The 14,673-nt window shown below is 48.9% G+C and overlaps 1 protein-coding gene across 1 annotated transcript in view; it reads right to left on the bottom strand.

Moving 5' to 3' along the window:
• BRCA2 (BRCA2 DNA repair associated) overlaps nucleotides 1–14,673 on the bottom strand; it is a 285,207-nt gene that overhangs the window by 167,950 nt on the left and 102,584 nt on the right. Inside the window, exon 7 of the mRNA XM_082245286.1 lies at nucleotides 9,206–9,255. Coding sequence (XP_082101412.1) covers nucleotides 9,206–9,255 — 50 coding nt within the window. The remainder of the gene's footprint in view (nucleotides 1–9,205; nucleotides 9,256–14,673) is intronic.

Genomic DNA, 14,673 nt, shown 5'->3' with positions numbered 1-14,673 from the left:
TTAAGATCCCAAGGTGGCAACGGAGCCCGCACTGGAGGAACCAAATGTCGGAAACCCTGAAGAAAGGTACGCACCTGGGAGTGTGTGGCCCCTGGCCCTTGAAGGTACTCAAGGCCAACTTTTGCTCAATCGCCCCATTGAAGAAAGGTTAAGATCCGAGCCACCAAGAAGGAGTGAGTAGGAACCCCAAGAGACTCACACCACTAAACGTACGTCTTCCACGTATGATGGTAGTTCTTCCTAGAGGTAGATTTCCTAGCTTTCAACAGGGTAGGAATCACTGACTCAGATAAACCCCTATCTTTCAGCACCTCGCATTCAACAGCCAAGCCGTCAAAGCCCGCGACCGTAAAGCAGGATGGAAGATTGGCCCTTGGGACAGAAGATCCCCCCTGAGAGAAAGCTTCCAAGGAACATCCGTGACCAGTAGCACCAGATTGGCGTACCAAGCCCGACGAGGCCAGTCTGAAGCCACTCCCCATGGTCCAACGCCTGCCGACTGAGATAGTCTGCCAATTTTCTGGCCTGGGAATGTGTACGATGGAGAGGGCTGGGACGAACTGTTCTGCCCACCTTAGAATGCCAACTTCCTCCAGAGCCACCAGAACACTTCTTGTGCACCCTTGATGATTAAAAAATAGGAACAAGGAGGGGCAGGGGGACTTTTAAAGGGGATACCGTCATTAGACCAATAATCAAAGTACATATAGGGTAAAAAACAATCTTTATTGGAAGAAACCATCATCATATATAGAAGAGATTGCTGTATTAAAAAACATAGATACTGTATTGCAAATATTGTAGGTAGCATGCACAGAAACCCTTGATGATTGACATAAGCCACTGCTGTGGCATTGTCCGATTGAATGCGCACCGGAAAACCCTGAAGACGATCCATCCAATGATCAAGACAGAGTCTGATCGCACATAGTTCCAAGACATTTAATCGGTAGTCTGGACTCTTCCAGCGTCCAGATAGCCTGAGCAGAATGCTTGCCGAGGACGCCCCCCCCCAGTCAGACAGGCTGGCATTCGTGGTGACCACTGTCCAATACAAGGGGAGGAAGGATTTTCACAGCCGAAACGCCAAGGAACTAAGCCACTAAATCAAGGACTCCCTCGTTCCCCAACTCAGCCAGGATCTGAGGAGACAGATGAGGCAGGGGAAGGCAGGGGGCGCTTTTTGCTATGCCGTCATTTAAAAACCTCTCCCACCCAGGACACAAAGGACTCCAGGACCGCCATCAGTGCATGGATGGTTGGGACCTGGAGGGCCCCGTAGCATCTGAGAGGGGATCAGGTGGGGAAATGTGCTCCAAAGACTCCAAAGACTCCATGAGTTAATAGGGGGAACCCACAAGAAAAGGTGTAACACCCCCACCGCTCCGGCAGCCCCACTCAGTCACCAATAACAGAGCACCTAATCGATACTCGGGAGAGAGAGAGGACCCCACCAGATTCACCACCAAGCAGAAACGGGCACCTGCAGCCACCAGGATAATCTGCACTCCAAGTGCAGCGATCAGGAAGTGAAAAGATCCAGGAGTCGGCACCAGGGGATGAGAAGGGTTTCCCACCGCCAAAATCGACGCCCCAGGGCTCCACTGTCATGGCCGCCGCTATTTTCAATGGCAAACAACCATAAAATGGCTGCCGGACTACACAAACATGGCCGCCGTGCATTGCGCGCACAGGCTACAGCAAAATGGCAGCCCCGCCTGGCACTACCAGGGGCCCAGGAGGGATCCCTAGGCCTCAGGAAATGAGAAAGGCAGGAGGGGGGGCCCTGGCAGGAGCCCCCCCCCCCCATGGTCGATCGCCCGGGTGGACCAAGCCACTCCACAGCCCCAGGATGGGACAGTCACTTACCATACCAGGCGGGCCCCGCTCCAGACAGAACCATCTCTTCATCGAAATGGGGGGCTGTCGGCCAGGAGAAACGCTGCAACTCAAGCCGTGACTCAGTCATATGCGACCTCGCGAGGCGTTTAACTCGCAGGCCAGCCCCCGTCCAAAGGGGCTATGTCACGGCTGACCTAGCGCAGAGCTGAGGTCTGCGTGCACGCTGGCCAGACTGGGGTAACCATTGGATCTTGATTATCCAGCCTGTCGCCCAGTCCAGCAGTTGATTGTAGATCTCACGGGGGAAAACAAACAAAAAAAAAACAAAACAGAAAAACCACAAAACAGAAAAAAAAAATCTAAAAAAGAAAAAATTGCCAGGACCAGAGATCCCAGCAAGGAACTAGGTCCTTACTCCTGACCAAGCAGAAAAAAACCTATAGCAGAGAGAGGGAGTGTACCCCCTGGGACTGCCCATAGGCATAGCAAGACTTTTTTTCTGCCTAGTGTCCTACTCCTGTAGGGGGGAGTATAACACAATGGTTAAGAAGATCAGGAGCTGTGTCAGTCAATGAATGAAAAAGAAATATAGGATACTGACATGTTTAAGGTTTGACATGTTGGGTATCGATTTACAGGGTGCAAGCTCAGCTTTTAAATTTAACAAAACAATTGGGTCATTTATTGCATTTTTTGCCATCAAAATTAAACTTTTACATTTTTTTTTGTTACTGAAATATTGCGGTACCATCGTGTGAGATAAAAAATTGGAACTACAACTACTATTTTATTCTCTAGGGTGTCTGCTTTCAAAAAATATTTTATGTTTGGGGTTTTATGCAATCTTCAGGCCTAAAATAATTTTTTTAAACGTGTGCAAAAAAAAAAAAGCAAAAAATGGCTCTGGCTGTGAAAGGGTTAAGGATATGTTCACCTTTGGGAACATGTTACATGTTCTACCCATAAGATTTGTTAGTTAAAAAAAAAAAACTGGCTCTTGGATTCAAAGCAAATTTGTCAAGCCCTGCCTTAATGCACCACCTACATTAAGGTAAAAAATGGATTTTTGTAAAATCTTACCGTAAAATCCTTTTCTCTTAGCTCATTGACAGACGTAGTCCTCGGTGATACACCACCTTCGGGTTATGTTGCCTCCACAGGAGCAGGACTAGACAGGAAATTAAAAAGCTCTGGCCACACCCTAGGGGCAGTCCCAGAGGGTATATCCTCTCTCTCTCTGCCTCAGCAAATCAGTTATGTGAAAAAGCAGTCTTTAGAGATTTTAACCCAACTCAAAAAAACAGAGGGGCGGGGACTACGTCTGTCAATGAGCTAAGAGAAAAGGATTTTACGGTAAGATTTTACAAAAATCCATTTTTCTCTAGCGCTCATTGACAGACGTAGTCCTCGGTGATACACCACCTTCGGGACGTCCCAGAGCAGTATCACAACTGAGGGGTGGGAAAATGAAATCAAATCCCAATCTAGAAGGCCCAACCGGTGCCAACTAGAAGTTTACAATGCTCATCCTTAATGATGAGACTCAACAAAAGAGAAAAAATTTTTTTTTTTTTTTCAAACAGAAAAAAACCCTCGAGGTAGACCACCGGTCTCCTCAAATTGCGGCCTGCAAAACCTTGCGGCCAAATGAGGCATCCGCCGATGCCGTCACATCAATTTTATAGAATTTTGTAAAGGTATGTACCGACGACCAAGTGGCCGCCTTACATACCTGGACCACTGAGGCCTGATGGCGAAAGGCCCAGGAAGTACTGAGCGCTCGAGTGGAGTGCGCCCTAACAGGGAACGGAGGACTCTGACCCTTAATAGAATAAGCCTGTACCACCGTTTGTCTAATCCATTTGGCAATGGTCGCGGCAGATGCAGGCAAACCCTTTCTGGGGCCATCCGTGATCACAAAAAGTGAATCCGTCTTACGGAAAGATTCCGTAGCTTTCAGGTATACCCTGATTGCCCGAACCACATCTAAGGAATGCAACGCATGTTCCCGATGATGCTTGGGCTGAGGACACAAGGAAGGTAGTACAATATCTTCATCCAGATGAAAATCTGAAACCACCTTAGGAGAAAAGATGGCTTAGGATGAAGTACTACCTTATCCCTATGAATCACTAGGTATGGGGACTGGCATGATAATGCAGCCAGTTCTGACACCCTGCGAGCAGAAGTAATAGCCACCAAGAAGGCCACCTTCTGGGATAAAGTAAGCAAGGGAATCTCCCTGATGTTTTCAAAGGGAGGTTTCTGTAGAACCGACAAAACCAAATTAAGATCCCAGGGCGGTAAGGGCGCGCGGACTGGAGGAGCCAGGTGCCGCACCCCCTGGATGAAATTCCGCACCAAGGATTTGGTAGCTAAAGGCTTCTGAAAGAAGATTGCTAATGCTGAAACTTGACCCTTGATGGTGCTCAAGGCTAGCTTCTGCTCAACCCCTTGTTGCAAAAAGGCCAATATTCGAGACACCGAATAGGTACGTGAAGGAAATCCTAAAGATTCGCACCACGCAATATAAGTCTTCCATGTGTGATAATAGACTTTGCTGGAAGTCGCTTTCCTTGCTTTAATAAGGGTAGGAATGACTGAAGTAGACAAACCTCTGTCCTTCAGTACTTGGGTCTCAATGGCCAGGCCATTAAACCCAGCGACTGTAAAGCATGATGGTAAATTGGTCCTTGAGACCACAGACACTCCCTGAGACGAAGTTCCCAGGGAACGTCTACGACTAACATGTCCAAGTCGGCCAGGCCGGCTTGAGGAGGCCAGCCTAGAATTTCTAGGACCACTGGCGCTGATAGAATCTGAACCAGGCGTCCCTAGAGCTATCTGGCCCCGACCATCCGAGAAAGTCTGGTCGTTTTCTGTTCCCACACATTTATCAGATACCTGATAGTTATCAGGAAAGGTGATCTTTTCTGGTTGAACCTCAGGGACCGAAGTCACCCGACTAGAGGCTACTTGGCCTATCTGGTTAACCAGATCCGATTCCTGTGAGGTATCGGGACTAATCTTAGGAAAGGGTAAAGGAAAAGATCTATTCAGGGAACGGTAACTACCGCTTCCTGTAGTACTTAAATGTTGGAAGGGAAGAATCGCACCGGTAGTAGTGGTTGATGCTCGATCTAATGTCCTGAATACCGGTGAAAACGTCCCCCCACCCTGAAACCGGGTGGGGGCGCACCTTCAGGCTGTGTACTCCTTCGCTTCGGGTTTGGCTGGGTTGGTCCTCTGCTTGTCCGACCAGCCCTTCTTGAACCCTCCTGGAGGAGTCTTGCCTTTCCCGCTAGTACCAGCCGGGCGCCCTTTATGGGCGGTAAAGAAAGGTCCTCGCTTGTTGCGAGGTCCCTTAGCTTTAGCAGCCTGTGGCAAAAAAGTGCTCTTGCCCCCAGTGGCATCCTTAATGATTTCATCTAGGTTGGCCCCAAATAGACGATTCCCCTGAAAAGGGAGATTGGTCAAGGTCTTTTTGGAACCTAGGTCAGCTGACCAGCATTTTAACCACAGCACACGTCTGAGGATCACCGCTAATTTAGATGCATGCCCTAATAAGGGAGTAGTGTCCAAGGCTGCGTCACAGATAAACTGTAGCCCTTGTATAATCTGTTCCATCAAATCAGATGTCTCCTGGGGAATATCTTTTCCCCTAAGATCTTGGCGTACCATTTTCGCCCATTCCGTAAGTGTCTGGGAAACTAGACCAATAACAATTACTGGTCTAAATGCTGACCCTATCAGAGAGAAGATGGTGCGGGACTCTGCTTCTATCTTTCGATCCACCGGATCCTTAAAGGACGAAGTGTCCTCCACTGGAATAACCGTGGCTTTATTCAGCCTGGAAATAGGCGGATCCACGACTGGTGGTACCGTCCATTTCTTAATGATGGATTCCTCAAACGGATAGCGTCTAGCAATACGCTTGGAAATAGTAAAAGTACGTTTAGAATGCTCCCATTCTTCTTTAATCTGATTACCAAAACATTTAGGTACAGGAAAAGCCTTTGCCGTCTTGATGGGCTTATTAGTACCAAAAGGCATCTCTGTTTCAGTTGCCTCTGCCGGTAAAGCTTCAAGTTTTAAGGTTTCCTGCACTGCCACAACTAGTGCGTCCACCAATGCTTCTTCCTGAATTATAGCAGGAGAAGAAGCGTCCTCCTCACTGTCCGAGGGGGCTTTACCTGGGATAACAGCCCTTGCAGAGGAACCTGCAACTGCCATGACCATCTCTGAATCTGAGTCAGAGGTGTCAGATGGTATAGGGGTAGGCGGGGGTCGCTTCCTTGACCCCCGTCCCTGACAGGCCGCCTCCACCCGAGCCACCATAGACTCCAAAATTGCTGTAAATGACTCTATACTCTGTGCACCGGCGGGTCCCGTGGCCCCCTCGAGGGAAACAGGTGGGGGAATATGTGTGGCAGGGTCCATGATAATTCCAGTCACTTCCTGGATAATATAATTCAAAAGTAAAGAAAAAACTTTTTTTTTTTTTTTTTTTTCTGACCCCCAGCGCCACAAAAAGCCCCTTAGTGTTGCCTGCTAGGGATCCCTATCGATCGAGAGAGAGAGAGAGAGAGAGAGATAGACCCCCAGGCTCACCACTTGATGCTCAGAGTTTAACTGCAACAGGTTACAGCGCTGTCTTGACAAACAGGAAGTCTTTTGGCTGGCTGCCCAGGAAGAAAGGAGGCGGCTCCGCCCCTCTGCACGCCTTCCGGCGCCTCCCCCAAGCTCCACGAGGTGTTTGGATCACCTCAAACATGGCCGCCCCCATGCTGGAGACACGAGGCTACGCCAAAATGGCGGCTCGTGCGATCCAGCAAAAAAAATGGCGGCGGCCTGTACTGAATAGCGGTGTGCTGCAGGGCACACAACACTCTCTCTGCATGGGGATATGGCGTGGTTGGCGGTACCGGCCCTGGCGGACCGCATGGCCGTTCGGGAGGCCTGCTAATAGCTGGAGATCTGATTTGGAAGGCAGTCTACATGTCCGTGCCTTCTGACTGGTAGGTAGCTTATACTTAACCCATAAGATTCCCAGAATGCCACAGATTACATCTTTTAAACATGTATACAATTAGATTGTTAGCTCCCAAACCAAGCCTCCTGGCTTTTTGCACACATAAAATCACACTCAAAGTAGGAGGATCTGTGACATGTTATAGGATAGAAAGGGACTCTTTCTTACCATACAGAGAGGGGCCCGCGTTCACCACAAAACCCGTCAGGGAAAAAGGGGGAACATACTACTCACCATACCGGAACCAGGCGGGCACCAACTCCTGACAGTACCCCTCTCCACCGGGGCGGGAGGGCTGTCGACCGATACGGACGCCGTGACTCATGGTCTTTGGCGTTTCAGCGAGACGTTTAACTCGCGGGTTCAGTCCTTTAATGGGACTTTGTCGCGGCCGACCCAGCGCGGAGCTATGGCCTGCACGCGCTCGTAGGCTGAACTGGGGTGACCACCGGATCTCAACATCCAGCCCGTCGCCCAGTTCAGCTTTCTTGCTTGAAGATCTCACAGGAACACTGGAGAAAAAAAGCTGTCTAAAAAAAATCCTTTAAGAAAAAAATTCTTGCCAGGACCTAAGATCCCAGCAAGGTATCTAGGTCCTTACTCCTAACTAGACAGAAAATAACTGATTTGCTGAGGCAGAGAGAGAGAGGATATACCCTCAGGGACTGCCCCTAGGGTGTGGCCAGAGCTTTTTAATTTCCTGTCTAGTCCTGCTCCTGTGGAGGCAACATAACCCGAAGGTGGTGTATCACCGAGGACTACGTCTGTCAATGAGCGCTAGAGAAAAGACATTTCACTAGCTATTTTTTTCCTCCCTCCATAAATACTTACCCAAGAGTCCTGTATTTATCCAGCACTGCGCCGGTCTGAAGTAGCGCAGCTCTTTCTCCCTGACCTCACAGGGCACATTGATAGCAGTGGGAGCCATTGGTTGGTTCATATTGAAGTCAATCAAATCCAGTGAGGAAGCAGGGGGCAGGGCCGAGCTATGTGTGTCTACAGACACACACACAAACCAGCTCTGGAGCATGCCTGCGTGACTGCTATGGGGGCAGACATAGAAGAAAAGGAGCAGTGGGGGATCCCAGAAGTGGAGGTTCAGGGCTGCTCTGTGCAATACCAGTGCACCGAGCAGGTAAGTATTTTTATTTTAGATTTAAAAAAAAAAAAAAAAAAAAGGATGCTTTACAATCACTAAGATTTATGCCCCTTTCACGCAGGTATCATCCATTCAACCACGTTTTTTCAAAGAAAAAACTAATTCAGTGTACATCTGTTTGCACGTTCATCTTCAGTTCAGTTTGCATCAGTCTACATTTGCTTTTTCTTAGCTGTGGCAGAAACCAATCAGAGGTGGCAAAACTATAAACAAAAAATGTTTCTTGCCAAAAAATGGATGAACAGAATGGATCTAAACAGATAACATTAGTTTACATCCGTACCGCTTTAATGGATCTGGATGGAGCCTTGCCTGTTTTTTAAAAAAACCCAACCAGAACAGATAGGAATGTAAAAACGGATGGTAAAACAGATGATCATTCATTGGTCCATAGAAATACATTGCGGTCTGTTTTTTAATCAGTCAATGGATGGAAAACGGACAGACAGTTGAACCTTATGAAAGGGGCCTTATAGGTCATACACGCTTATGAATAGCAAGATCTCAAAAGCCATAATTTCTCCATATGGATTATACATGCCCTTATTATCAGATGACTGCCCAAATGTTTGAGAGAAAGGCTTTCCTGGATATTGCTTTTCATAGACATTTATAAACATTTACTTCCAGGTGCCTGTGTTCTAAATGACAACGAGACTGGCTGTAAAATGCAGTGCAGTGATTTGGTAGAAGTGTTAGGGCATCTGCAGTTTTTGCGCTTTTAAGCCTCGAGCCCGTAGACTTAATTAGGTCATGTGTTTTCTGAAAAAAATAAAAAAAAACATCAAAAGATTTCTGCATGCTGCACTTTCAGAAAACGCACCAAAAACTCGCAACCTAATAGAAAGGCTTTGGGACCGCAACTAAAATCACAGGTAAGCAGTGTAAAAAATGCAGATGAAACTGGGCTGCAGCCATACTGCAGCGCAGCAGTATGAAGCCTGTCTGATTGATTCCTCACTCATGGATGTTTGGTGAAAGTCACATCCACTGCTTTATAGATCGATCCTTTAGTGTGGCTCACTGTCGTTTGTTATACAGAGAAGTAAAATAGTGTTAAATAGGGTTAAAATAGAAAAACTGGGTCCCCAGTATAATGATTCTGACGATTCCCAAAATTAAACAAACTTAAAACAAGACTTTACTGTCTACAGAGTAATAAAGTAACTTACCACTGCATCTTTATTATCAAAGGGCCTTATCTTAGAAGTCCCATCGTTAGCTTGGAAAAAAGAAAAAAATACATACATTCATAAAGCAGAAATAAAGGAGTACAAAGATACTGGTCCACATTCGTTTCTAATTATCTTCTTTAATAATAATTACATCTACAGTTCACAGGACTATAGGGTGATCAGTAACTTGTGCATATAAAAAATATTAATAAATGAAAACAAAAAGTGGCATACTTTGTGCATTTAACAGACTGGACTGCACTATACAACACAATTATTTTCTATAAAAAAAAAAAACGAAATCAAACAGTGATCAAGGAAAAAAAAAATACCAATCATTAAAATTGTAGCATTTCCCCAACAGAAGAAGAATGCTTCTTACATTGGTGATCAGTGGGAAGAATGACCCTTATATTAAATGGTCAATGGGAAGAAAGACTTGTTTATAGATCCCTTAAAAAAATGAATTTTTGTAAAATCTTACCTGTAAAATTCCTTTCTCTGTGTCCTCCCACAGTCGCCGCCGCCTCTAAGTCATCACTGTTGGGTATTGACTTCCCCTCCGCAGGAGTAGCTAGGCATAAAGACTTAGTCAAAAGAACAAAGGCATTTGCATATACACACCCATGGGGGCTGTCCCATCTGGTCAATACCCCCCTGCAGTGACCACTCCCAACTCAGTTTGGTAGCATAGCAGTAGGTAATAAGAACACAACCCCAAAAGAGGGACGGGGGCGGCGACTGTCGGAGGACTCAGAGAAAGGAATTTTACAGGTAAGTAAATTCTGTTTTCTCTTACGTCCTCCGACAGTCGCCGCCGCCTCTAAGTCATCACTGTTGGGATGTCCCAAAGCAGTATAGACATGAGGGGTGGGAGACGCAACCGTAGAAAAGGCAACACAGTACCCACATCAGAGAAAGGAATCTTACATGCACCGTAAGAGAACCTTCTGGGCAACAGAAAAACAATGCTCAACAGGAGCAACAGCCCAGGAAAGCAAATACCAAGCCAGGGACCCATAAAAAAACAAGGGTCCTTCATGGCACTGCCGCACTGAGAACCTTGCGGCCAAAGGAGGCATCAGCTGATGCCAGAACGTCTACTTCGTAGAACTTGGGAAAAGTGTGCACCGACGACCAAGTCGCAGCCTTGCACACCTGGGCCACCGAGGCCCAATGCCAATAGGCCCAGGACGCACTCACAGATCTGGTAGAGTGCGTCTTAACAGGGAAGGGTGGAACCTGTTCCTTCCAGGCTTAAGCCTGTGCAATGGTCTGTCTCATCCATTTGGCAATAGTCGCTGCAAATGCAGCCATGCCCTTCTGAGGTCCCTCAGGAAGGACAAAGAGTGAATCCGTCTTCCTGACAACATCCAAGGAATGCAGAGCAACCTCCTTAGGATGCTTAGGCTTCGTACAAAGCAAAGGCAGGACAATGTCCTCATTAATGTGGAACTCAGAGGGATGCGGACGCAAGACCACCTTATCCCGGTGAATCACCAAGTATGGAGAACGGCAAGATAACGCTGCCAGTTCCGACACCCTGCGAGCCGAAGTGATCGCCACCAAAAAGGCAACCTTCTTAGACAGCAGAGGCAATGATATATCCTGAATGTTTTCAAAGGGAGCACGCTGTAACACTGACAGAACCAAGTTCAAGTCCCATGGAGGTAAGGGCTCCTTCCTGGGAGGAGCCAAATGTTGCACACCTTGAATGAAGGTGCAAACCAGAGAATGAGACGCCACAGGGCGCTGGAAAAGAATAGCCAGTGCGGACACCTAGCCCTTGTTCGTGGCCAGCGCCAAGCGCTGGTCCACCCCAGACTGGAGGAAGGCTAACACTCTCGAAACAGAGTACGAGCGAGGGGAGAACCCCCTGGATGCACACCAGGCGAAATAAGCCTTCTAGGTACGGTAATAGATTTTACCAGAGGAGGTTTTCCTAGCCTTGACAAGGCTAGGGATGACCTCAGGGGAGAGACCCCTGTCCCTCAGGACCTGGGTCTCAACAGCCAGGCCGTTAAAGCCAGCGACTGTAAAGCAAGATGGAAGATCGGACCCTGAGACAGGATATCTTCCCGCAGAGGCAGCCGCCACTGCCAGGTGAACAACGTCGGCGTACCAGGACCGGCGTGGCCAGTCCGGAGCCACCAGAATCACCAGGTGCGGTTCCGAGGCTAACCTGCGGAGGAACCTGGATAGCAACTGAAACGGAGGAAAGGCATACATCAGACGATACTGATGCCAAGGGACCACTAACACATCCGAGGCGTCCGCCAGCGGATTGCGCGTTCTTGCCACGAACCTTTCCACCTTTTTCTTTAGCCGAGATGGGAATAGATCCACGTCCGGGGATCCCCACTTCGCACACAGCATTTGGAAGACCTCCGGGTGCAGGGACCATTCCCCCTGGTCCAGGGTCTGGCGGCTCATAGGATAGTCGGCCTGCCAATTCTCCACAACCGGAATGTGAACTGCTGAGATTGCCGGGACATGAGTCTCTGCCCAAGACAGAATGTCTGTCAACTCCCGGGCCGCCCGGGCATTCCTGGTGCCCCCCTGGTGGGTGATGTAATCCACCGCGGTAGCATTGTCCGTCTGTACCCGAACAGGATGGCCCCGAAGTCGGTCCGACCATTGGAAGAGACAGAGTTTTATCGCTCGCAATTCCAGCACAATTATCGGGAGGGAGGATTCCTCCTCCGACAAAACGCCCTGGGCAAACAGGTTGCCCAGGACTCCACCCCAGCCCGACAGGCTGGCATCTGTGGTAATCAGCGTCCACAACAACGGATGGAAGGACTTGCCATCCGACACCGTCGGGGACTGGGGCCACCACAGAAGAGCCAATCTGGCCTGACGACTCAATGAGACACTAAGATCCAGGGACTGAGGCAGTCTGTCCCACCTGACCAGGATCTCCGCCTGGACAGCCCGCGTGTGAAACTGAGCAAAGGGTATCGCCTCGAAGGCCGAAACCATCAACCCCAGGGACCGCATACAGGTCCTGAGTGGCGAGGACGGATTGTCCCTGATCCCGTCCTGCAAGATCCGGAGCTTGTCCTCTGGCAAGAACACCTTTGCCTGAGCAGAGTCCAGAATCATTCCCAGATAGGGAATAGGACGCACTTTGCCACCCTTCCTGAGCACCACAAACAGATTGGAATAAAATCCCCGAAACCTGTCCCGATGAGGCACCGGGACAATCACCCCCTGAGCAAGAAGGTCCTACACCGCTTGATGCAGGTCCTGCCGACGCCCAGGAGGCAAGCGAAGCTTCAAAGGGAAAGGAATTCGATCTTGTACCTTGATGGAATGATTTCCTAAACCCACCTGTCCGAAATCCGGAGCAGCTAAGTTTGGAGGAAACTGCGCAAGCGTCCCCCCACCCCTGAAACGGGTGAGGGCGCCCCTTCAGGCAGAGTCGGACTGACCCTGCCGAGCCGGCATTTTCCGACTCCTGCTTGCCCGCCCAGGGCTTCTTCAGGCTGCCCTGGGCCTTGAAGGGCTTGCCCTTGGATTGGTTCCGAAAGGCACGAAAGGACCCCTGAGTGGATCGAGACGCAGAACCCCGCTTGCCACGAAAGGACTTGTTCTTCGGGTTCTGGGGCAGTAAGGTTCTCTTTCCCCCTGTGACGCCTTACACCAGGGTATCCAACGCCTCGCCAAAAAGGCGAGAACCAGCATATGGAAAAATCAGCAACTGTTTTCCGCGAGGACTGGTCAGCCGACCAGCTCTTCAGCCATATCAGTGTAACGCTCCTGCGTTTTCTGAAACAAGATGGATTTGCAGCTGCAGAAAAACTCCACTCAGTGGTCATGTAGAGATACGTTGAAATACCAATTCCAACTCCCAAGACTCATCACTGTGGTCTGTCTGATTCAGCATACAAATATACACACTCAATAAGATGTTCCTGGAGTGATAGATGTATATAGCAGTATAGTGGTGATGAGTTGAAGAGACAGGTATGAACAGTGACAAATAGGGGAACAGCACTTGAGAGAAATGTTCATGAGAGTAGATGGTAACAGGTAGGATGCAGATAGGTTAGCAATCATGTATGGTAGTAGGTGGTAGGACAGCAGATGACATACAGGAGAGACTAACCCAGTGCAAGGATAGATGTTAGTAGGCTCAAGAGCTAGCAATCTAAAACAACAGTGCAGATGATAGTTACAGTCCTTAATATGCAGAGCTAGATAGTGTAAGCTTAGTAGGAAGGTTATGGAGGATTCCCCTGCGGGGTACTTATCACTAATAGCAAGCAGTAGTAGAGAGGTTCGGTATGAGCGAGTGATCCGGTAGCGGGATACAGGGATCAGCAGCGAGGTTCCGACAGCGAGGTACGCTTGTAAGCATATGAGCTTCAAGGCAGGTTGAAGAGTGAAGGGTGAAAGCAGCATGCCGGGAGTGATCGGGTGGCGAGACACAGGATCAGATATGGAACAAGTTCAGGTAGCGAGATACAGGAACGAGTAACATCTGGTATGCTGACTCCAGACAGGGACGATCCAACCATGACGGTTGAACGAACATGTGAGTGAGAACGCCGGCGGTTGAAATAGCCGCTCTGCGGCGCTCAGTGATGACAGCATCGGTCTTAAAGGTGTATGCGTACCTACCAGAAGAGAATGGTGGGACGCATACACTGAATAGGAAAGTGGAATAAGGGTACCAGAGGTACCAGAACATTACAATCAGTCACCGGTTAAGTACCGAGACACTAGACAGGCGTGCTACTAAAGGGGCCTCATTTAAGGCCGCATCACACAGATCCATGATTCCTTGGTGAATTTGATCCACCATATCCAGGCGGGCAGGTGGAACAGCGTCAGACACAAGGTTGCTCCTAAGCACCTTAGTCCAATCAGCCACCGCCTGAGCCACCAAAACGGACGCGAAAATGGGTCTGAGCAACGAGCCCGCCACCGTATAGGAATGGCGGGCTAGAGACTCCAACCGCCGGTCCGTGGGATCCCAGAAAACCGGGGTATCCTTGGAAGGAACCAAGGTAGCCTTGTTTAACATGGCCACAGTGTGATCCACCTGTGGAGGCACGCACCATCGTGATTCCGTAGCCGGTGCAAAGGGATAAAGCAATTTGAACCGACTAGGCACCAGGAATGGACATTTTTAACGTGCGCCACATTTCATTAGCACCAGGAATGGACATTTTAACGTGCGCCACATTTCATTAACAGTGTAATGAAACTCAGCTGGGCAGGGAAAAACCTGCGCTGACTTACGGGTCCTGTGCATCCCAAATGAGGACACAACGCCCGGAGGACTGGGCTCATCCTCCAAATGTAGTGTTTCCTTAACAGAAACAATTAATTCATCCATGGTCACCCGCTCTTCAGGCAACCCCTGGGAGGAGGTATCAACCCCCTCCACCTCCGCCTCCCCCTCAGACCCCAGTGGGTCTAAGGATGAGCAAGACCCTGAAAAGGGCACGCTCGCA

The sequence above is a fragment of the Pelophylax lessonae genome, assembly GCF_965119305.1.
Source record: "Pelophylax lessonae genome assembly, chromosome: 2".
Classification (NCBI taxonomy): Eukaryota; Metazoa; Chordata; class Amphibia; order Anura; family Ranidae; genus Pelophylax; species Pelophylax lessonae.
This window is presented reverse-complemented; position numbering and strand designations above follow the sequence as displayed.